The 24,174-nt window shown below is 44.0% G+C and overlaps 2 protein-coding genes across 5 annotated transcripts in view; one reads left to right on the top strand and one right to left on the bottom strand.

Annotated features, from left to right (window-relative positions):
• Nucleotides 1–11,751, bottom strand: part of ANKMY1 (ankyrin repeat and MYND domain containing 1) — a 66,866-nt gene extending 55,115 nt beyond the window's left edge. Inside the window, exons 1-2 of one of the 4 annotated variants that reach the window (XM_019486143.2) lie at nt 11,451–11,751; nt 1,114–1,260 (exon numbers count right to left, since the gene is read on the bottom strand). In XM_019486143.2, the coding sequence (XP_019341688.1) occupies nt 1,114–1,260; nt 11,451–11,624 (321 nt within the window). In that variant the 5' untranslated portion in view covers nt 11,625–11,751. Of the gene's footprint in view, nt 1–1,113; nt 1,261–11,450 lie in introns of those variants that run through there. The other 3 variants (XM_014598580.3, XM_059730915.1, XM_059730914.1) reach the window with 3 other exon arrangements.
• Nucleotides 11,752–19,319: 7,568 nt separating this feature from the next.
• On the top strand, nt 19,320–21,711 carry DUSP28 (dual specificity phosphatase 28). Its single transcript, XM_014598577.3, has 2 exons — nt 19,320–19,822; nt 21,296–21,711. Exons 1-2 carry the CDS (start codon nt 19,475–19,477, stop codon nt 21,380–21,382), a joined length of 435 nt encoding a protein of 144 aa, XP_014454063.1. The 5' UTR covers nt 19,320–19,474; the 3' UTR covers nt 21,383–21,711.
• The last annotated feature ends 2,463 nt before the right edge of the window (nt 21,712–24,174 follow it).

The raw sequence follows: 24,174 nt of genomic DNA, 5'->3' as shown, positions 1-24,174 counted from the left end.
CGACCAGCTAATTAGACTCCTTGTTGAGCAAGCACTGTGAATGTGGTAGACATAAATATTAGAGACTGGAGACAAAAGGTTTTCCATATGGCAACTCTTTAGCTCTGTGCAGACATTACATCTTTCTTAAGGCTACTATTTCACTAAGAAAAACTTTACACTAAAGTGGCCAAGTGATTGAAGATGGGATCTTAATTCAAAGAATAATTTATGCTCTTCTTCAATCCACCCTCCCTCACTAGAAATGTATTTGATCACAACTCTTAGGTTAGGGACAGGCATTCAAAAAGCCGCAGTTGATTCAGTCTTTGCAGGTTAGTCTAACCTGCAGAGAGAGTGAACCGGTTTGCAAGTAGATAGACATTTGGCACATGCCTGCAGTGGCATAAGCCAGAAGTCCGGGGATGCTAGAGCAGCCCTCCCTTCCACAGGGAAGCTGAGCTGAGGATGGGTTGTGTGGATAGGCCCTGGCAGGCCTGTCACAGTGGCTCCCTGACAACCAGCACACAGGGCTGCCCAGCCCCAGAGGGGAACTATTCCCCCTCATTCCTCTCCCCCACTGCCCCGGGGCTGGGAGGGGGGCCCTGTTCAGTGCTGGGGGACTCTTCTCCCTCCTCCCCTCACCCCCTGAACACCAGGCCTACTACCTACCTCCAAATAATAAAAACAGTAGAGAGATCTAAACCTCCCCTCTCCCCTATTCCAGAAAAGGAATCAGCAACAATTGGCATTTGCTGCCTGTTTGTTTCCCTCTTTAATAAGTACAGCACCTGGGCTGCTCTTCTTCCACTTTTGCCTCGTGCCAGTAACTCTTTTCCTGTAGCCAGACAGACCACTCACTCACTCCAAATTTGGAGTTTAAAGTACCACCCTGGGCAAGTCGATTTTGAGGCCTTGGACTCAGTGTATGCTCAAATCCAGTATTTGATTACTTCTACAAAGGTCAAGAAATAATTCTTCAAATAATTCTTTCAAAAGCTTAAAGCAACTACTTCAGAAGCATATCAACTCTCACACTTATACTTAGCTTCCACTGTAACCAGGATAGCAGCACAAATTCACATTTTGTAAATATTACTGATTATTAGAATGTATTAGATTTGTTTTAGTTACCTGATATTTTCTGCCATCCTTGAATTCCATGGTCCCATAACCTTCTTTATGGCTAAGATAAAATGCTCCAATAAATTTGGAACCATCAGGCCAGAAGTAAATCCCTTTGCCATGGCGATGGTCCTTGTAAAACTGTCCCACATATCTCTATAGCACACAAGGAAGTAGGGAGAGAGGAAAAACAACAGCGTATTATGATACAGCCAATGCACCAAATATACCAGAAAATGGCTCTTAATTGTTCCTAAGAAAAATGGAACAATACTAATAAAGATACCCAAGCAAGAAACTCCTATGTTTAGATTACTAAACCACTGCACAGATGAAGAAAACTGTGCAAAATCACAACTCCACTGAAGTCAATGACAAAATTCCTGTCAGTTTCCATAGGGCCAATATTTTGCCTATTATCCCTCCACTGACATGTGGAAGGTCCTGTAACTACCAATAGCCAAGAAGGTAAGGTTAAACCATCCTACATTTGGGTACCTTGTTTCATGGACCAATGCAGAACATGGTCAACAGTAATTTCAGCGCTCATTAGCTCACACACAGGCCTGAACCCAGGCCAGAAAAGCTAAGTCAATAGCCTCTTTATCACACCTTCTCTCACCCAAATATGAAAAAAAAAATTTACAGAGGTTATGAGTTAGTTCTTCATTCAGATGTTAAGAAACACCCTAAGAAACACATAGTCAGTGGGCACATCTACACGGGAGCTCTACTGTACAGTAGAGCAAATTACTGTGTAAACATCACATCTACACATGCAAACCCTTACTGCACAATAATTTGATCTACTCAGCAGTTAATTTGCTACCTGCAAATGCAAGTAGCAAATTAACAGGCGAGTAGATACCGTGCAGTAAGGCACGTGTAGAAATTTGCTCCCAGTCAACCAGGCAGCAGGGTGCAGGAGATTGCTCCCTGCCCCCAGAAGCTGCCTGCTGCCAGCAGGCTCTGCCACTGGAGCCCAGGCAGCAATAACAGGCGCCTCGGGGCAGGCTGTGCTGCCTCGCTGTCTGCCCCAAGGTGCACACGCAGTTGCCACCAGCATGGAGCTGATGCAGGAACTGTAGAGGCCAGCGCAGCTCTTTACAGCCTGTCCGCTGCTTGCTGCAGCTGCCCAGAGCCCGGGCTGGCTACAAACCGCTGCGCCGGGCTCCAGAACCCTGCTATCACCTCCGTGCCGGGAGTGGGGGGAGAGACAGGGGCTGCGCTGCCTCAGGCCCCTCCCCCACTGCCTGCTCTGACACGTGGGTGCACGCCAGTAGGAAGCTGATGACAGAGCCCGGCACAGCTGTTTGGAGCCTCCCGGCTGCAGCTGGCCCCAGCTCTGGGTAGCTTCTGCCAGCTGGGAGCCCAGGCTGTTCCTAGCAGGCAGCTGGGACGCTGAAAGCCCTGCTGGGAGCAGCCCAGACTTCAGCAGCTACCCAGAGCTAGGGTAGCTGCTGACAGCCACAGAGCCCAGGCTGGGGGGCAGGGGCAGCAGGGCTGGGGAGCAAGGGCACAAGCAGGGCATCCTGCCATGTACCTCTTCCCCTCATTTTGTTTTTCTGCCATGCCGGCACTCCAGCACCTTCCAAGGTAGGCACTGTAGTGTGTTTTGGCGCTCCGGCCAAAAAACATTGCCTATCCCTGGCTTAAGACATGGATCCCTTCAGCTTCTAGGACACCAGTCTGAATCCTGCCAATTATCAGAGATAAGAAATCATAACCCTTCATAAAACAACCAACCGATACCCATATGCTACAACAGAGTTCTGCATTGCTGAAACACACTAAGCCACAATCATCAGTATATACAGACTTTTGTCAGGACTCTCAGAAGTTAAATGGACTTCAAGACAAACACAAACCTAACCAGCTTAAACTATTCTTGCCTAGGCAGTGCTGTAATTTAGGAGTGCACCACAGAATTTAGGAGTGCACCGCAGCAATTTAGGAGTGCATCACTTCTAAGGCAATTAGTCCCCAAAGAAAGCTTCACATTATGTCTCTCTGATAGCAAACACTGCTGACTGAAACCACGTCGCAAAGAGAACTGATACTAGTGGAACAGTCAGAGAAGCACAGATAAAGCCCAAAATCAAAGAACTGAAGCTTGGCAGACTTGTATAACCAATTGCATTACATACAGAGATAATTAAGTAAGGTCCAGTCACAAAATTGCCTTTAACTGCAGCATCCACGGGAAAAGGGAAAATGAGAAGCGGGTTGAGATTTTTTTTACTTCTAATTGTTTTGCAACTTTTCTGTTGAAGGGGTGAAACCAGCTTATTCAAAACTGGTTTCTCAGGCCCAGCAAGGTAGAAAAGGAGAAGAAAGTAAGACACATGTCAGAATATCCAATGCCTGCACCACCTGAGATGTGACAGATTCTGGTTCAAGTCCCTGCTCTGCATCAAGTTCATCTCTGAAGAGATTTAGGAGAACCACACCAGAGAAGTTGGTCATTCTAGGGTGGGTTCCTGTTTCTCTTGGAACTGTTCCATTTGATTCCATTCATTGGGACTTTGACTGTACAGGCTAGTTGTTACCTGGGACATGGAAGACCCGGGCCCAAGTCACCATTCTGTCAAATTAGGCATCTAAGTGTCCCATATTCCAAGCCAGGGTCTCTGTTGTTCTGGGATGGGTCTCTCTCTCTCATACATGCTCACACAATGTTAAATGTCTCTGTTGACAATGCAGAACAAAATTAAGTACTAAAAGCACCTTTCTTTGTTTTGTTTTTTTTGCACAACAAATTTCTTATTCTCTGGACAGCTCTATTCCTACACTCACTGAGGTGAAAGACTAACCCACTAACCCCAAAGGTGAACAGTGGTACAGAAGTAGCTGTGGTAAAAAGAAAATATTCCAGTAAATAGTGAGCACACAGCCCAAGAAATCTACACAAGTGGATGCAACAAAATGCAGTGCCCCAACAAAGCACAAAAAGGGGGCAAAAAAAGGGGGCAAGAGGGGGAGTGAGCAGAACAACGCATACAAACAATGGAAGCTTGGGATTGTCCCCAACTATACAACAACAGCCCTTGTAGGGAGCAGATTAGAAAGGTTAAGGCGGTGACTGAATTTAAACTAGCAACAGAAATCAAAGGCAATAAGAAGTCCTTCTGTAGGTATGTAGGAAACAGAAGGAAAACAAATAGAAGTGTGGGGCCATTGCTTAACAACTCAGGACAGCTTGTTACTGACACTCAGGAGAAAACTGAGTTCCTGAATAACTACTTTCCTTCAGTATTTCACTGGACTAACGGGAAGATCATACTAGATAAGGTTCAGAATGGGCATGGTGGGTGGGAATGACTGCCTTCCTGCTGTTGATGTTGAGCTGGTGCATGATCAGTTAGAAAAGTTAGACATTTATAAGTCAGCAGGACCAGAGGAACTTCATCTGAGAGTGCTGAAGGAACTGGCTGAAGTCATTGCGGGACCACTGGCGAAACTCTTCCAGAACTCGTGGTGCTCAGGGGGGGCAGGGTGCCTGAAGACTGGAAGAGGGCCAATGTTGTGCTCATGTTCAAGAAGGGGAAGAGAGAGGACCACGCAACTATAAGCCAATTAGCCTAACTTCTATCCCAGGGAAAATCCTGGAAAAATTCATCAAGGAGTATATGTGCGATATGCTTGCAGAAGGTAGGATTTTGAATGACAGCCAGCATGGCTTTGTCACAGGCAGGTCTTCTCTTACCAATCTCCTCTCCTACAGCCAGGTAACTTGTCACCTGGATAAGAGAGAGGAGGCTAACATTGTATACCTAGACTTCCAAAAGGCCTTTGATTTGGTATTCCATGATGTTCTCACAGGAAAATTGGAGGATTGCGTCCTTGGTGAGCTTAACTGCTCAAAAGTTAGGTGGGTAGGAAGCTGGCTGCGAGGTAGGACCAAGAGAGTTCTAATTAATGGATCTATGTCGTCCTGGCGAGAAGTGACCAAGGGTGTCCATGTTTGGTCCAGTGCTTTTCAACATCTTTATCAATGACTTGGATGTGGGGGTGAAAAGCTCACTGGCCAAGTTCACAGATGACACCAAGTTATGAGGGAACGTGATCGTGCCTGAAAATAGGCTGCAGGTACAGGTGGACCTAAACAGGCTAGAAAGTAGGGCGGATCAGAACCAGATGGAGCACTTTACACGTCTCAATTTTGAACTTCATCTGGGAATGAACAATCCCCAACATATTTACAGGCTCAGTGGCACCAAACTGACTAACACCATGACTGAAAGGGATCTAGGTAATAGCAGACCATAGTATGAACATGAGCCATCAGTGCGATGCTGTAGGCAGCAGGGAAAACAATACTCTGGCATGCATCAACCGGTGCATCTCAAACAAAAGCAAGGAGGTGATTCTTCTGCTTTACTCAGCATTGATGAGACCACAGCTGGAGTACTGTGTCCTGTTCTGGGCTCCGCACTTAAACAAGGACGTGGAAAAGCTTGAGAGAGTCCAGAGAAGAGCCACCCATATGATCAGAGACTTTCAAGGCAAGTCATATAAGGAAAGTCTGAGGGACTTGGGTCTCTTCAGCCTAAAAAAGAGAAGGCTGAGAGGGGACTTGGTAGCAGCTGACCGCTACATCAGGGGAATACATCAAGGGCTCAGTGAACAACTGTTCACCCCGGCACCCTTGGGGAAAACTAGAAGTAATAGCCACAAACTCCTGGAAGACCACTTCAGGCTCAACTCTAGGAAAAACTTCTTCATAGTTAGGGTGTCCAGACTGTGTAATATACACCCTCCAGAGGTGTTGCAATCACCTACCCTGGAAATCTTCAAGAGGAGACTGAACAGCCACCTTACTGGGGTCACCTGACCCCAGTTGTCTTTCCTGCCTAGTGCCAGCAGGCTGGACCCAATGATCTTGCAAGGTACCTTCCAGTCCCTAACAGTCTATGAATCTATGTGCCCAGAAGCCTTAACAGGCTTGTACAACCCACACTGAGGCCCATGCCACTGCACCATCACTAAGATCAGCTCTCCAATGAGTTAGGTTACAGCTAGTGTCAGTAGCCTCATTTGAGTCTTTATACCTCTTTTTCCACAGAAAGTCCTAACAAGTAGGTCAGTGTTTTCAGATTCATTCATTCCAAGCTCATTAGTTAGCCTTCACTTTGGGCAACTGTGTCCAATGGAACAGAACACCAAAGGATGCAAGTAAGACCTGGGTGGACCACTCACACCACTCAGCACTTTACACAGCTTAGTTGGCAAAAAATAGGTATTGGACAACTGTCATTAATACATTTTTTTTTACCCATAGGCAACATACTGTGACTGCATTTTTCATACATAATCCAATGTCCCGAAGAGAAGGAAATCTACTTTCAGTAAACCTAACAATTTTCCTCTAAGCTATAAATGGCAAAACCTGAAAATAGAAATATTTAAAAAATGAGTATCTCCAAGGCCACCTGTCCAATTAACCTCACAATATACAAGCTAATCCTTCTTAAGTAGGCATTCATATAGGAAAATCTGGATGTGAACGATGTCTTGAGAGACTTACACTGGGTCAAATTCTATCTTGTAATGGACAAAAGTTACAGCCAAGTCACCATAATAACATTCAAAACATTTATGGGTAAAGGAAGGCGATAGTAATATTGCAACTGTAATAGTTTAATAAGTTTTGAACACATGATCTGCTAAACTAAATCCACAGGCAACCACAATGGTTACCAACATAAGAGTTTGCCTGATCAGTGAGAACCATGGAAACATACTGTGAATTACTAAAATTAATAAAAATTGGAATATAAGAGATAAAGTTCAAGTGATGAAAGTTCTCCAGTTCAATCCAGGATCTACATACATGCACAATTTCATTAAAATTAGTCTTATTACTGTATATTAGTTTTATTTCAGCCAAAAGCAGTCATGAAGAGCCCAGTGGTTTAACGTGCTCAATAGGTCTCTGAATTAGAATCTGTATGTTTTGGTTGTAAAGTGATTTTTTTTTAATTAAGAACCAATACAGGAATTGAAGAAGGGAAGGAAGGAAAATAAACAGAACACATACATGATTAAATTTGAAGTCACTAACTTTGAAATCCCCACAAAGATACACTGTACATGGGTAGTACCCACTGAAATTTTATATAGTGTTTTCAGAATGTCCTGAAAATTTAGAGGAAAAAAAGCAAAGAAGGGCATCAGTGAACCAGGAATGGCCTGAACACAGAACAAGTTACATGTGTGCAAGTATCATCTCATTTATGGAATGGACTGGCCCCCCCAGATTGCTAGATGATAGGTTTCCCTTTTCAGGATCAGTGGTACCAGCAGAGCAGACACAGGGCAGCCCCGTTTGGGCTCTGGGTAGCTACAGAAGGAAGAGCCAGCAGCAGGAGGGGTAGGGGCTGCTTTTCCCTGCACCAGAGAGCCCTGCCCACCCAGAGAGCATGCCAGGATGCTGAGGGTGTCTGGTTTAACTTAAAGAAGAAAGGGGCCTGGGACAGACAATGCATAAACCAGTTCGAGCTAAATCAGTTAAGTCTGATATTACATTTAACCAGGTTTAACTTAAACCAGTGTGGGACATTTTGAAACTGGTTTATGTGCACTGAATGTCTGTTCGGTTACAGGTTTAACCAGTTTCTGATCACTTAAACCGGTTTATGTGTAATGGTTGGTTGCCCCTAGCAAAAGAGTTGCATGCTATGTTCCCAAATGCCCAAAACTATCAACAAAATCATTGGGAGTTCAGTATGTTCAAGGAATACAGGAAAGGGACCTAAATGACTTGCAGAGAACCAGGATTAAAACACAAATTACTAGTTCCTCGTCTTCTGGTTAGCCAACCTTGTCACTTCCATTATAATTTGTATTGCAAACACTTATCATGAATCAGATCCCAGCTTCCTAGGTACCACAAACATGTAACAAAGAGATAGTGCCGGCTTCCTTATTACAATTCCTGATAGAGTTACCTGAGGGTAGTTAAACATATTTCAAAACATCATCAGGTTCCCCTAAGTGAACCTAGCATCAATTAGAATATTAGATTGTGATAGGATAATTACCTATTAATTTTCTAAAACAATAAAATCTTGCTAAATCTTAAAATGTGGACAAACATGAATTTGAAACCATTTCAAAAGGGAAATGTTCCAAAAGTTCAGCAGCTGTTACGTTCCAATTCAGTAGTCCTCAACATCTTTAGACCCCAGGCACTCCTCCAAAACTTATCAGAATTTAGAAGCACCCCATTTAAAAAACAAATATACATATATTATGACTATTATAAGCATTATAATTACTATGTTATTAATTGACTATATCATTCTTAGATAATAAATTCTTATCTAATAAAGGGCTTAGTCCATCTGTCTGTCTGTCCCTAATGCTCTTGGAGCACTCTGATGGTTTAGTGAAATGACCAATCAGAGTGTGGAGTGCTGCCATGACAGCAGGAATGGAGCGGGGGTGAGGCCATTGACGGTGGAGGCAGCAACAGTACAGGGTGCAGGCGGAGGGGGATAGAGGGGATGGCAGGGCAAGCTTCTCCCCCCTTGCACCTAGGAGGAGGTGGCAGTGCGGGGTGGTAGGTAGGAGCACTCCATCCCCGCCCAGCACCCTCCCCCTCTTCATTCTTGACAGGCAATTCGCTAGTTATATTATATTCAGCCCTTCGAGCTTCTGGTGGGAGCTACTCCCCTAGCTCTGCCTGGCCTCACATAGGTTTGCTCCCCACACATGGCTTCAGTTCATTGGTAGTGATCAGGAACCAACAGGGCAAATTTTCCCCTTCCCCCTGAACTTCAGCCCTACAGCCCTAACAGGAAGAGTTCAAGAATGCCCAGCCAGCAGGAACATGGTGCCAGGCTACACACACAGCACATGGGAAGCTCGGGGGGGGCAAAAGGACACACAAGGCCCGAGAAGGGAGAGGGGGTAGGCCAAAGGGAATGCCACGACATGGTCACAGCTGCTGCCACCACCACTGACACAATGGCATGAAGCTGCAATGTACACTTCTGTTTTCAGGAGGCCTATTGGAGGTGAACTCAGAAGTGGCTGCAGTAGAAAGTTGGGTCTGCCTGAATTACATTATGTAGACAGGCACACTGCTCATTCTGGTTAATTACCTGTATGCTTAAATCCTGCTTCATTTTATTATATTACTAGCCTGCAGATGGAGACAAAGAACTGCTCTAGAAAATAGTAAATACTCAGCATGCCAAGAACTATCATGACCATGATGATGCCTCAGCATTGAAAACAGGAGTGTAAAAGATTCTCTCTCTTATCCCAGACTAGATAGTTCCACCTTTATTTTTTTTCAGTAGGAAGTATGAGAAAGACAAAGATGCACGTATAAGAAAACATGTCTGTTTGTAGCCTCTCTCTTTACACTTTTCATTAGATGGGTTTGTAAAAGCACTATTTATTCTTAGTCCTGTATAACAGAGGGAGAATTTAAAACGGAGCAGAGGCATGAAAAAATTTAGCTAATCTCTCTCACACCAGATGAATCTAGTTCAATAAGGTTAAAAACAGAGGTCAATTTACCCAGGGGCTGAGAGTCCCAGCCTGTGACTCGCATCTAAATGGGCCATTAACTGGAATTAGCCCAGATCCTCCCCAGGCAAAATGTTACTTTGGACACTTCACAGGTACTTCAGGTGGCAAAATGGGCTCCTCCCTCAGGAGGATCTCAAGATAAAAGGCTTTGCTCTGTTTTTAGCAGAAGAATACATTTGTGTGTCTTTCTCAATCCAACAGTGTCACCTACAGTTACAGGATTTTTTAACTATATTATTTCTCCAAAGTAACTATGAAGTTGGGCACACTTCCAAAAGAATTACAAGTGTTAAGAGTATAATTCTCTAGTAAAAGAATCATTGCCAGAAAAGTATATAATAATAAAACAATCTAAGAGATGATCTTAATCCAGTATGGAGTAATCAGGTATACATCAAATGAGTATTGCTCCACATAACATCCCACATTAAATACAAGACAAACAGTCAGGGCACGCAACACATTTACCACAGTGTAAATCTGTAGTCTTCAACCGCCCACCCCTTCAGCCAAATCTGCCCAACGGGGCCACATCACCCAGCTCCTGGGGAGCTCTGCAGGCTGAATAACGAAGACCCACATGCTGGATTGTGCCAGCCCACAGCATTGTTCTGAAGCAACATCCGGCACATGGGGCCAGGTTGATGTGCCAGATTTCACCCTTGGACTGACCCCACGTGCCAACCCCACGCTGGATCTGACCCATGGATTGGTCCGGCCTCACTCATCTGGCTCACAGGACCAGGAGGCTGAGCACTACTGGTGTAAATGCAGTGGGTTTGGGGCACTGATGTAAATTACACCAGGATGTAAAGCAGACAGACCAGCACCAAGGGAGCGCAAGCAAGAGGCTTATCAGCCAGAAGATGAAAGAGCAGGTCATAGGCCTGTCTGGTTGGGCACATTTGCTTTAGCAAACAGCTCCCCCAGGATAAGTAAAGCCACACAACATCTACCCTGGTGCAGCTTATGTTACCTCTAATTCTTCCAGGGGTAATTCTGTCAAATGACAATATATGAAAGTTAAAACCAATGTGTGATTCTCAAGTCAAATTCAGTCAGGAAGCCAAAGGAAGCTAAGAACAGAGCAGACGCCTCCGTTCTGCCCATTTTCTTATTCAGTCTCATCTGCCGAATTAAGGTAAATACAACCAGCACTAGCCAGCGTACCACCTGCATGGCTAAATTCCCATCCTGCCTCCAAACTGAATTAGTGGTTAAACTTTAAATCGTCATCCAGCATTTAAACCACAAGTGCAAACAGAAGTGAAAAACGATGAAGACGTTGGGAGATCTGGTTCCCATGCAGAGAAGGGCTTGCTCTGCAGGCCTTCGGCAGCAAAGTGCTTGGCAACGGGAGACTCAGAAACAAGCGTTTCTTCTCTGGAACCGTAGAGGCACGAACGCTGCGTGCCCCCAGAGGCTGGGGGGCAGGGCGAGCTCCCACAGGTGGCAGCGGCACTGTCGGTGGCAGCAGCAAGTGGTGAGCTCCTGAAGGCAGCCGCAGCACTGTTGGCAGGGGAGGAGGGGGTGACCACCCACAGGTGCCGCTGGCAGTGTTGATGGCATCTTTTTGCAGCGGATGCACCGCCACGCTCAGGGAGTGCACGTGCTCCCGCGTGCACAAGCCTCTTGTCTAAGTGGGCAGTGCCACAACTTACTCCTGCCCAGGCCAGTGTCGGGGAAGACCAAAACTTACCCCTCCACCCGCCCCGTGGGCTTTTCCCTCAAGTACCGGGGGCACGGCGCACTGAGGAGGCGCCCGTCCGCCCGCCCATGCTTGGGGAAAGCCGCTCACCCACCTCGCCGTTGGCCCAGCGGAACTCGCCGTGCCCGACCTTCAGAGCAGAAGCGACCTCCCCTCTGTAGCTGCAGCCGTCCGGCCACGCCTGCGCCCCGCTGCCGCTGCCCGGAGCCGCGGCTCCCGCCCGCACGAGGCCGTACGGCCGGGCAGCGGCCTCGCCTCCCGCCGCCATCCTCCTCCTGCTCCTGCTCCTGCTCCCGTGCTCCGCGGGGCCGGCCGGAGCAGCCTCCACAGCGCCCCGGCCCGACCGCTCGCGTGGACCCCACCACGCGGACCGCGCCGCTGCGTCCGGTTGCTATAGAGACCGCGGGCGGGGGAGGGGTTTGTGAGCTGCTGCTGCAGGCCCCGCCCCCTCGAGCCAGGGGCCAACCCGCGTCTCCCGCCGCTTCCCACCCTCGCGGGCTGTCGGGGCCGACTCGGCTCGGTTCGGCTCGGCTCGGCTCGGCTCGCTGGCGGCTCCCGGGGCAGCGGCGGTACAGCCAGCTCGCCGCGCCACGACTCACGAGATGAACTGTTTAAAAACCAAGAGGCTGGCAGTGAATCATGAGATGCCATTGTTGAGGGAAGGGGGCTGTGGGTGTGCAGGGTTGCTGGGGCCCTGGGCAAGAGAGGCACGTGGGGCCCTGGAGGCTTAATTTTGATGACCTAGAAGCAAGTCGGACATGTTTTATTTCAATTTCACTTTGCCCTGTCCGTGAACCTGCAAAGAAAGTATCTTAATACAATATTGATAATACAAATATTCAGTGTACTGTAATTCATTTTTATTTTTATAGTGTGGGGTCTCAAGCGGTGGCCTGGTTTCCCTGCCGTAAGGGCGCTGCTGGGGTGTGTGTAGGGTTTGGAGCCCAGAGAGGGGGGTTGCCACACATCCTGGCAGGAGGTGGGGAACTGTGTGTCAGGAGTGAAGGTAATGTAGTTAAAAATAGGTTAGGCTCCATGATTTTATAATAATGCTTGAGCAACAACTATATAATAAAAGTGTCTTATGACCGTCTCATGACCCCTTGTGTAAGACCACGAGGTCCAACGACTGAGTTATGGTCTGCTCTTCTTTCTGCTTGCCTTGCATTCTGAAGTCATCTTTGTCTAAGTGCCCTAAAGTTACACTCAGATGCCAGGGTTACTAACTTTGTCGCAGTTCCCCTTTCCCTCTGCGCATGCGACAGAAGATTTTTGTCGCAGTTCTGCTTTTTAAATGCACATGCACCAACCCTGATAAGTCACACTAACCAATAACAAGTTAAGTTCAGCCTACAAGACAAGACGTAACAACTAAGAAATTATAATGCTGCCAATAAGTGCCTAACACGTTAAGACTCTATGTTTATATAAGCTATAAAAATATAATTCCGGGCCGGACTCGTCGTCGGCTCTATCTTGGGCGTTAGCCTCTGAGTTGACCTTGTTTACATAAACAATAAACCTGTGATGGACCCAGCCTATATGTGTGTGTGACTCCCTCCTTGAGGACAATTGGACAAGCCTCCAGGGGAACAAAACTAGCCGTTTGGACAACAGTAATAACAGACCATAATATGAACATGAGCTGGCAGTGTGACTGTGATGCTGTAGCCAGCAGGGCAAACATACTTACAGGCTCAGTGGCACCAAACTGACTAGCACCACAACTGAAAGGGGCCTAGGTAGTAGCAGACCATAGTATGAACATGAGCCATCGGTGCAATGCTGTAGGCAGCAGGGAAAACAATACTCTGGCATGCATCAACTGGTGCATCTCAACCAAACCCAAGCAAATTCTTCCACTCTACTTGGCACAGGTGAGACCACAGCTGGAGTACTGCCTCCAGGTCTGGGCACCACACTTGAACAAGGACTTGGAAAAGCTTGAGAGAGTCCAGAGAAGAGCCACCCATATGATCAAAGACTTGCAAGGCAAGTCATATAAGGAAAGTCTGAGGGACTTGGGTCTCTTCAGCCTAAAAAAGAGAAGGCTGAGGGGGGACTTGGTAGCAGCTGACCGCTACATCAGGGGAACATATCAAGGGCTCAGTGAACAACTGTTCACCAGGGCACCCTTGGGGAAAACTAGAAGTAATAGCCACAAACTCCTGGAAGACCACTTCAGGCTCAACTCTAGGAAAAACTTCTTCATAATTAGGGTGTCCAGACTGTGGAATATACACCCTCCAGAGGTGGTGCAATCACCTACCCTGGAAATCTTCAAGAGGAGACTGGATAGTCACCTTGCTGGGGTCACCTGACCCCAGTTGCCTTTCCTGCCTAGTGCCGGGGGCTGGACCTGATGATCTTGTGGGTGAGGTCACTATCTTCTGAGGAAGGAGGGGAATTAAAGTTGGGAAGTAAAGTTAGTTCTCCCCATAGCAAATGGTAGGTAGAGAGCAGAAACCTCCATTTTCCACTGCAGCAGCCTTTTTTTAAACCCTCAGGCAACTTGCAGATTCTCCAGATACCCGTGTCTTAGAAATTATAACCCCAAATTATCAGGATACCAGGAAATCATGCAAGGTTCCTTTGCAGGAGAACTCCCAGAAAGCACACCCCTATCTAGTGTGTGGTATGTCAGTCTGAGGTTAATATGGAAATGTCAACCTACCTGGAGTTAATACAGAGCTGTTTTTCTTTTGTAAAGAAGCCTCACGTCATTAGGCTTCCATGTAGTGCTAAAACAACTGACAAAGGAAATAAGAGTTCAACTTTGTTTCATTTACAAAGGGATTGCCAGTCTGAAGTTAGTGAGTCTGATCAAAAACAAATAAGGCAAGGAGGATTTGTCCCTTAGTCCAGTGGTTCTCTAGCTTTTTTGTACCAGGACCCATTTTTAAACACCAATGGGCAGTCCTGACCTGCTGTCCCTCACTCACAGGCCTGAACCCCCCAGCATGTACGGTAAGGGGCCTGGGAGTCCCCAGGCAGCACCTTGCAATTGGAACTTTGCCAGCCTGCAAGGGAAAAGCCGCAGTTTCCCACATTTTTCTCCTCTAAAGGAGAATCTATTTTTAAGGTTTGTTGTTCCATTTTTGAAGTTTGTTCATGACCCTTTCATGTACACTTGCAACTCACTTTTGGGTCACAACCCATGGATTGAGAAACATTGCCTTAGCCTTCATGGTGGATAAAAAAGCCTGTGAACACATTTTATTTTTTTAAAAAGTCACGTTGAAATGTCCCAAGTTGATGCTTGCTTTTAAAAAAATATAGTTGGTTTTAAAATCCCTTTTTATTATATATAAAATCTTAAAGACCACTTAGAATTAAATGTGTAAGAGTTAGAATCTCTGCAGTCATAAAGCTCATTGATGTAAGTCCATAATACAGAGTCTATCAGGCTGAGAAAGCAATAAGCTTTAATAGCTGTCTTGAAACAGTAGATCAAGCATTAACTAATGAGGGGAGAGGCACTCACGTGAGGTAGACTTACTAAATAAGGTACAGAGTTTTGTCGTATATTCAGCCACTACTATTTTCAGAGAGCAGTTGTTTTTGCCACTGAGCAGAACTTTAGACGGGAAACAAAATCATTTTTCCTTCATTTATAAACATACCTGTTCGAAGAGCCAGAAAGTCATTTCTGGCTCTTTTACAGGCATTCTGCAAAGCCAGGTAATTAATCAGCTGGACATAATTAACCAGTCAAACATTTACTGGCACCAGAAGTCATCCAAGGACTGTAGAATATAAAAAATAAAAACAGTCCCTGGAACAGAACCTTAACACAGGTACTCTAATCGCTAGACTTTAAAGTTAAGTCCCCCCACCTTATCTTTTATTATTTCTGTCCCCATGAAGCTCACGTTATTTGCTGAAAGGGTAGCATAGCCTCAAGAGGAGAGACATCCCCTGCCATCCCAAGCCAGTTTATAATTTGGTAGTCAAGGCACACTCTACTAGTAATTAGAAAATGTGGGTTTGGACCCCTTTAAACTGAGAAGGCAATTGAATTAAGACTTTTCATTTCCTTGGTGAGAGCTCTAATCCCTAAACTGTTACATTAAAGGTGGATGTGACCTGCACTGTTTTAAGAACAAACCCTACTCAGTTCTCTGGAAGAATGAATATAGAGGCCAGCTCTCGAGAGAGGGATCTTAAGTAGACATGGGAGTTAGGGTACAGCCTCTGAATCAGAACTTCCTAGACCCTAAATGCTGGAGGCTGCAAGTGAAAGAGGAACAATGAAAAAAACCCTGGTCATACCCAGTTCACTCTCCCTTTCAGCATCCACTCTGCCACTGCATGACAGGATACTGGGCAAGATGGACCTATGGTCTGACCCAGTAAATATCAATTCTTATGTTCTAGACAGAAATCCTTTCCTGTAGCCTAGTATCAGATACTTAAAGATGTGCCCCTCTCTGAAGCCTTCTCTACTGGCTACCTCCAGCTGGTTTTCTGCTCAGTGTGGTAAATGTTTGATTTGCCTTTCTGAGGTGTTTATGTTCCCCAGGCAGTTTATAGGGAACCTACACACACAACACAGTGCTCAGGATTCAGTTTTCAGATATATTTTCAGATGTGTGGACAGATGTTCAGGTCCCTGCTCTAAATCATGGAGCACCTTTTATATAAAGCACCAGCACCTTCCCAACCCAACAAACATTAGCCTGTTTGGTTGGGGCAGATTCATAGATTCATAGATGTTAGGGTCAGAAGGGACCTCAATAGATCATCGAGTCTGACCCCCTGCATAGGCAGAAAAGAGTGCTGGGTCTAGATGACCGCAGCTAGATGCTTATCTAACCTCCTCTTGAAGACCCCCAGGGTAGGGGAGAGCACCACCTCCCTTGGGAGCCCGTTCCAGACCTCGGCCACTCGAACTGTGAAGAAGTTCTTCCTAATGTCCAGTCTAAATCTGCTCTCTGCTAGCTTGTGGCCATTATTTCTTGTAATGAAATACAAGAAATAATTCGCCGGGGGCGCCTTGGTGAATAAAACCTCACCAATTCCCTTCTGTGCCCCCGTGATGAACTTATAGGCAGCCACAAGGTCGCCTCTCAACCTTCTCTCGCGGAGGCTGAAGAGGTCCAGGTGCCCCAGTCTCTCCTCATAGGGCTTGGCCTGCAAGCCCCTAACCATACAAGTGGCCCTTCTCTGGACTCTCTCCAGGTTATCCACATCCCTCTTGAAGTGTGGCGCCCAAAATTGAATGCAGTATTCAAACTGCGGTCTGACCAGCGCCTGATAGAGAGGAAGTATCACCTCCTTGGATCTGTTCGTCATGCATCTGCTGATGCACGATAAAGTGCCATTGGCTTTTCTGATGGCTTCGTCAGAGTCTGCCTGCAGGAGCCTGAGACATCTGCCTGCAGCTGAGGAGCTACCCCTCTCCCCCAGCCCCAGCTGGGTTTACCTAGCCTAAGCTGGATGGGGGGCTGGAGGGAGCACAAGGCGGGGGGATCCTGCCGCCCCTCCAGCTCAGGTTGGGCAAACCCTAGCCAGAAGCTCACTCCCCATCCCCCTTTCCCCTCCCTTCCTGCAGATAGCCCCGATCATGTCACAGATTAATACTAGGGAACACAAATTCCCTAAGGCGCTCCAAAGTGGAGTGTCTTCATCTGATCACTCATTTGATGAGGGTTACCTTGTTGTGCAATCAGCCACTTTAAAAGCACTCTGCAGCTGTGCACATCACAGCAAAGCTGTAGAGCACTTTTGGGGGGGCAATCATATGACAAACATAACTGCACCCTACGTGATGGGGGGGTAGTGACTGACTACATTTACTTACAAGTGCTCCTTAACACTATCATGTTTGTTTTTGACAGTGTTTAAATGCTGCTGTGGTATAAAAGCCTTTTTTGCTGTGGAACTCTGGCAGGGTTTTTGTGCATACTTTTAATTATTTGTTACGTTAAACAAAAACTTTTTTGACAATAGCAACTTTTGATTATTTATTTGCATATATTTGAACTTACTTAATGCATTACTAACACAAATTGCAGCCATCTATTATACTGTGGACATTAACATTACTAAGGCCCTAGTCTTCTAACTGGTTCTGCAAGGGTATATCCTGGTGCTTATCTAGAACCTTCCTGATTTAATTTGGATTCTGGGAAGTTTTAACACCTTGTTTGAGAAATCTGGTAGAAGGACTGTGGCTTAAAGTACTCCTCACAGTTATGAATTGTGGCAAAGAAAAAGAAAGCGAAACTTTGATGTTAAGACTTTTCACACTTCTATATTTCACAATAAGGTTGGTGCGTGGCATTCTTTCTCCGATGGTGAAAAGTATGAGAACCCTACAATAGGTAGCATGGGATACTCTGTTTCCGCACTGTGTCCCATTGTAATCAGCAGCTAGGGATTAACCTAAACCCTGAAACATGAGATTTATTACAATTATAACTAATACTAACAAGAAATTGGAAGAGATATTAGCTTGTGTATTTAAGGTACTAGCTCTAATTTTATATTACAGACACAAATTAATGTACCAGCTTTTGTATTCCAAAGAGATCTTTGAGGGAACTCTAACTAGCACATTCTTATGGACATAGTCATGTATAGAAGCATCTTAAATTCCTCTTAGAGCTGGTTATTAATTTACTGAAGGTGGCTTAATTTACTGAAAAAGCAGAGTAATATTAGAGCAGAACCTCAAGAGTGAACTGAGGCCATTACAGGTTTCCCTCTCTTTATGCTGTACATGTGTTTCTGGAAAACGGCACATAACTCAAATTCGCATAAAGGGAACCCATTTTACAATGTAACAAATAGGGATACGTTCCAAGACCTCGACTGTACTGACCCCCAGACCCATTTCTACCACTTTTACAAGACAATTATGGTACTGACCAACAGCAGACAGTACACACAAGCACAGGGTGGTGGTGAATGTTAAGTTGGTATGAAGAGAGGGTGGTGAAGTGTCAGACTCCACATCACTGGTAGGAGGTACAGGCAGGGTAACATCCATAGGAGATAAGCTAGCAGAACACTTAGAAGCCATAATAAGGATGGCAACTACAGAAATATGTAGACAACAAGCGAGGAGCACAGACCCACACACAAAACTATACTTTGGTGTGCATCACTCCCACAATGCACTGCACAAAGCAACTGACTACAGGTTTCCACCACACCGACTGCATAAGAGTGAATTTACTTTGCATATAACAAATTTTTGGTATAAAAAGGGTCATTGCATAAGAGCAAAATCATACATACAGAACCTGCATAAAGCAAGGGAAACCTATATTCTCATTGGGAGTCATCTATTTTGTTTCTATCAGCTGGTTATGAAATTAGAGAGAATCCCTTGTCCTAATATCTTTGCCTTCCTAACTGAAACAGAGTTCAGGAGTGACTGGGCCCAAAGATCCAAAATGAAGAGGCTCTTAAAGCAGTTCTGCTGCTACTTTTGCCAGCCCTCAGCATATTTGATATTTTTTTAATATTCCCAGCTCCCAGTAGCATGTAAGTGGGTGAGAATCTCAGCTTTATTTAAACAGAGAAATATGTTTCCATCCTTCATGGTTGTGGAAAAATCTATAAAATATTACCTAAAATATCTCAAGCATTAAAAAATTATGAAACAGAAAAAGGATCTATAGCTGGGCGGGGGCATTGATTTCTGTGGGTTTTTTCCCCTCAATTAGGTTCTCATAATTTCTTGAGTCCTGACTTGATTTTAAATCACAGGGGGTTGGCAATACTGCAACTATGGTGTGAAAAACATCATAACCAGGAAAGATTTTTTTTTTGGTGAGAAGCCATAAAATGGTTGCAGAAATCAGATCTGCTATTAATCTATGGGCTCCTAAATGTGCTTTAATTTCTTAAATGTTTCTCTCCCTCTTAAGCAGGCGCTAGGACCTTAAGGAATCCTGTAGGACTGGTACAGTATATGTGGTGTATATATATAGCACAGCACAGCTAGCTAAGGAGCAAGGCAGCAAAAAAATCTGAATGCTGCTGGAAGCAAACAGCAGTTTCAGTTAACTAGAATTTAAATATTGCTGTATTCTGCTATCCTGCTTAGTGCCTCAGGGAAAGTAGCTTCTTCAGAGGGCAGTGTTGACACTGCACCATTTACTACGAATGCTACAGCTTTGGAAGGTCACAGACTCTTTACTAATCAGCAATTCTAGGTCAGCCTGCGACAAAGACCTTCTCACTCAAGAGAGAGTTAAACTCTGTATTAACGTTTCCAGGCAGCAGCCATTCCCAGGCCTTGAACAAGTCCAAAGCCTGAGGGTCCCTGTGTTTGATGACCCGTCAGAAGACTTGTATAAGTACTTTGATCTATGCAGTGACGCCATAGAGAAAACAGTACGAAGGGGTGGAAAATGCTTAGTTTACTGTAAAAATGGTCGCAGCAGATCTGCAGCAGTCTGCACTGCCTATCTGATGAAACACCAAAATCTCTCACTTCAGGATGCCTTTGAGGTAATGTACTTGGACTCAAAAGCTATTTTTATACTTCTTTGTGATAAGAAATTCATTTGAGAGCACGTTATGAATAACATCTTAATTCCTTACAGTACAAGTATAAAACAGACAGTTGGAATCAAATGAAATAGCATTTCTCTCTAAATACATAAGTACCTGAAGATAAAGCTATATTTAAATTAAGCTGGACATATTTATTGGTTATGCTGACAAATGGTTCAGTTTAATGGTTGTATTCTAGTGTTTTTAGTCCATTTTATTATGTATTAGCAGCTCAAAAATAATTCCTTATGATTTGCCATTTTCTAATCTTGTTCACAGTTTAAATTTATTCACTTGAAAACCTGTGATTATTTTTGGCTGTAGCTTATTTGTAAGCAGCTTCAGAACATTCACAATTTGAGCTGTTTTGATTGGATACAGTCCCATGATAAGGTTCTGGTTCCTGATAGGATATGGAAGTTTTTAGGTTTTGGGGACAAATGCAATTATAAATTAAAATGTATTTTATGTGATGATTCTAGAATAATAGCTAGACGTTGGTCATGTCCATGAGCATTCCTGTAATCATTTGCAAGCCCATGGTAACAGAACATAAAAAGAGCTACAGACAGATTAAGCTAATTAGTCAAGCAATTATCTGAAGAGGCTGTTTTACAGTGTTTGCCCTAAACTCCTTCATGTATAGGTTACCTACACATAACAGACAAATCAGTCGAACATTGCAAGGAGACAGCATGTACTGTTCCTGATGAATATTATCTTAGCTGGGCACTAACCCTATTAATAAGATGCCTCAATTTTTACTTCGGGTACTTGCCAAGTAGGATTCAGTCTCTGTCCTTTTTCACTTGTCATTTTAGACCTACTAGAATGGTTTGTAAGTAGGGTTATCCCTTCCTATGGACACCAGTCCATTATAAACTGTGCTAAGATGCCTTATCTTTCAGCTCCTCCTACCCGTACCCTACCAAAACACAACAGACTGAGTTTAGATATTTTTCAAAATTTAGAGGCAAAGATTTGTTAGGGTGATACCTTTTTTGGACCAGCTATGTAGTTAGGATAAAGTTAAGTCTAACTAGCTTAGGTCAAAGTTAGTTCTAACTTCCCAAATACATAGTTGGTCCAATAAAAGATATCACCCTATGAAATCCTTGCTTCTAGCATAATTTCTAGATCATCATGGCTATTAAAAATGAGGCTGACACCCCTCATAGTAGAGAAACATTGAAACCTCCAGCAAATTCAGTCATTGTCCTTGAAATCTGTCCTACATGTTCTGTATAACGTAGCAAGTATGTCCTCTATATTTTGGCATATGTGAAATATCCAAAACAGTGACATTGTTATCCCTATGGAGTATTAGCAACATTAACATTCTCAGGTGTCTAAAGAGGGAAATAATCCTGCATGATTTCCTACTAAATTTCCACCAAATGTAATGTAATGCTTGTCATTTTTTTCTAGATGGTGAAGACTGCCAGACCAGTAGCAGAGCCCAATATAGGATTCTGGTCTCAGCTGCAGAAATATGAGGAACATTTACAGAAGTAGCCTCAGTTGCATCATTATTCAGAGAAAAGGACTTCTGTCTAATACAATTCCAATTAAAAAGGTTATTCAAAATTATAATCACAGTTGTTTTAAAATGGCCTCCCTGATGTATTTTTGAGGTGTGCCTATCATTCTGATTCTGCAAAATAAGCAGACATTTTTTTCAAAATTAATGGTTGCAAAAATTAATCTTCTGAACATGAATTGAACATAACAAAGTATTGTTTTCCTCCAAGTCTTTAAGTACCACACAACAAGGTAGGAATTTTCTTCATTAAATTCACAGGGGTGATAACTTTAAAGTCCAATAAAGATTATTTTGCTTCTTATTTTGTTTTTGCTTCTGCATATGGAATGGGTAGAATTGCTACATGAAGAAAGGTACAGAGAAAGACAAGGAGAAGGCATGAACAGGGAAGAGAGACAGAAAGAGAAATAATAAAAAGGTGGGGGAAAGGGCAGAAATCACGGATCACGTTTTCCACGTGAATGATGCTTAATATGACCATAAAATACTTAACAGTTACAACATGCAGACTGTTTTGTGTCCTTGATCTTTGGTACAAGCCTTCCAGTGCCAACCCTGAGAGATCTGCTGAGGCACAGCAACAGTGTGCTGAATTTGTATCTCAGCTACTGGAGGAAATTAAGAGTGGAATTTGGCTTTTTCATGGAATAAATCTGACACCACTTACCTACTTGATAATAGTCTGGTGCAGAACTGGAACCAAGAAGCTTTGCAGACAAGACTTAGAGTCCTGACAACTCCATATGGGAAATTTACTTGGCAACTGCTAATCCTAGACCTGGCTTTCATAGTACCAAATTATCCATCACAATACAAAAGGTTTCCAAAGACATAAAACGGAAGATTATCAAAGGCACAAATGACATTGAGGAATCTAACTCCCTTTAGAGCTACCTTTTGTGTCTTTGAAAGGTCCTCCACAAAATACAAGTATGTAGAGAGAATTGTTAGAAAACTGACAGCAGGAAATAAAAGGTAAGACACCAGGTATGTCTACATGAGACACTTAATGCACAGTTAATTCTACTATGCATTAGCGCATCACAGCAAAAACCGTGTCAATGTGCAGAATTAGTCTACTGTGCATTAAGCGTCATAAAAAAACATGCACTGTTACTACTGAACTTTAGCACCAGCTACTATGCATTTATGTGGTACCTCATATTAGAAGTACTAAACTTAATGTGCATTAGCAACAACACATTAATGCATGTGTAGACATGCCCACTGGCAGTCTAAAGTAATCTTCATTCCTTTTAGCACCATTTGCCAAAGGCAATCTAATAGCACCAAAACTGATTTTTTTTACCAGGGAGAAGATCATATTATATACCATGAATTTGAATGAATGGGTCTTCTGAGAGCTCTCACATTAGGCCATCTAAAATAAGTATTCTAGAGTCTGGAGCTAGATTAAAGAAAAAAACGTACACCTCAGGCTACACTGAAATTCCTTTAGTGGGTCTCAAAGGCAGGAAGAAGTACAGGGGGTTTTTTTTTGCACTTTTAATGTTGGCAATTTAAAGAAAAATAATGACAAAAGTGGTAAATCTGCAATACTAAATTTCATTCCACATTGCTCAGCAAACCAATTTTGGAAAGGTTAGCTAATCATCAACGACTACATGTTTATACAATATAAAACATGTTCCTGGCAGCAGAGTAATTTGAGATGAAAGTGCTAACGACCAAAAGCTATTGCCATAAGATTAGGAAACAACAAAGCTTTTGTGGAATAGCTCGACTTACACAATGCTAATGAAATGTTTTTTGTTCGTCTTTCTTCAGATTTCAAGATCAATTATAATTTAAATTGAATTATTTTAAAAGCTGCAAAATGAGAAATAAAAATCAATGGTTTGGCAATAAGCGACCAGAGATTGCATGGTTTCTCTACCCCTGATTATGTTTAGCATGCACTGCGCTCATCTACACATGAAATTAATTTGACACAAACTGCGGTGAAGTTTGCACTGGAGTTTATTGCTCCCAGGCACAGTGTTTACCCTGGACCGCAGCACGTTGAGCCAGGGCAGCACAGCCCCAGCTGTGAGGGGATCAGGGGGAATCAGCCTGCCAGCCTGGGGCTGCTCCTGCCCAGCTCAACCTGCTGCAGAGGGGCTGGCTGGGGTGCAAGGGTGCTATTATGTGGGACTAGCCAGCAGGCAGCCCCTGAACTATAGCACCTTGGTGCCCCAGCCAGCCCTGGTCACTGCTTACACACGCATCTCAGAGGCTGAAATAACTCCACTATAGGATAGTACTTGTATGAGACAGTATTGTCCTACAGCCGAGTTAATTAATTTACTACGTTCTAATATGGGCTCAGGTGTAGATGGTGATGCTTTACTGTGGAGCTAATTTGGCAATTCCACAGTAAATGTCTTGTGTAGATGCACCCACTGTTTGCCAGCCATTAGACAAAGATTTTATGTTCTTTCAGCATTTTTTTGTTTTGTTTTAAAGTTGTATTACAAATCTTGCATGTCAGACATTATGAACCAGATCCCATTCCAGCACTAAGGTGGCTAAGTGTCTAAGAACAATCCTATTCCATCCTGTTCAAGCCCTTGAAGACTCTTAACCAGTGTGCTTTTATTCAGCTTTGTGTTAAGACTGAACCAAAAAAGCAAAAAGGAGGACAAGGATTTCTTCCACCACCTTTCAAGAACTTGAGACGGTAGCACTTAAAAACCTAACAAACAGAATAAGATCTGGCTCAATGTAAATGTCAGCTAAACAGCTCACCTTATACGCAAATATA

Source organism: Alligator mississippiensis, chromosome 7 (genome assembly GCF_030867095.1).
Source record: "Alligator mississippiensis isolate rAllMis1 chromosome 7, rAllMis1, whole genome shotgun sequence".
Classification (NCBI taxonomy): Eukaryota; Metazoa; Chordata; order Crocodylia; family Alligatoridae; genus Alligator; species Alligator mississippiensis.
The sequence above is the reverse complement of the archived record's forward strand: the minus strand, read 5'-3'. Positions and strand labels throughout refer to the sequence as shown.

Coding starts and splice junctions, on each gene's coding strand:
- DUSP28 (XM_014598577.3), top strand. CDS start 19,475: ATGCTACAGCTTTGGAAGGTCACAGACTCTTTACTAATCAGCAATTCT. Junction 19,823..21,295: donor CACTTCAGGATGCCTTTGAG/GTAATGTACTTG, acceptor ATTTTTTTCTAG/ATGGTGAAGACTGCCAGACC.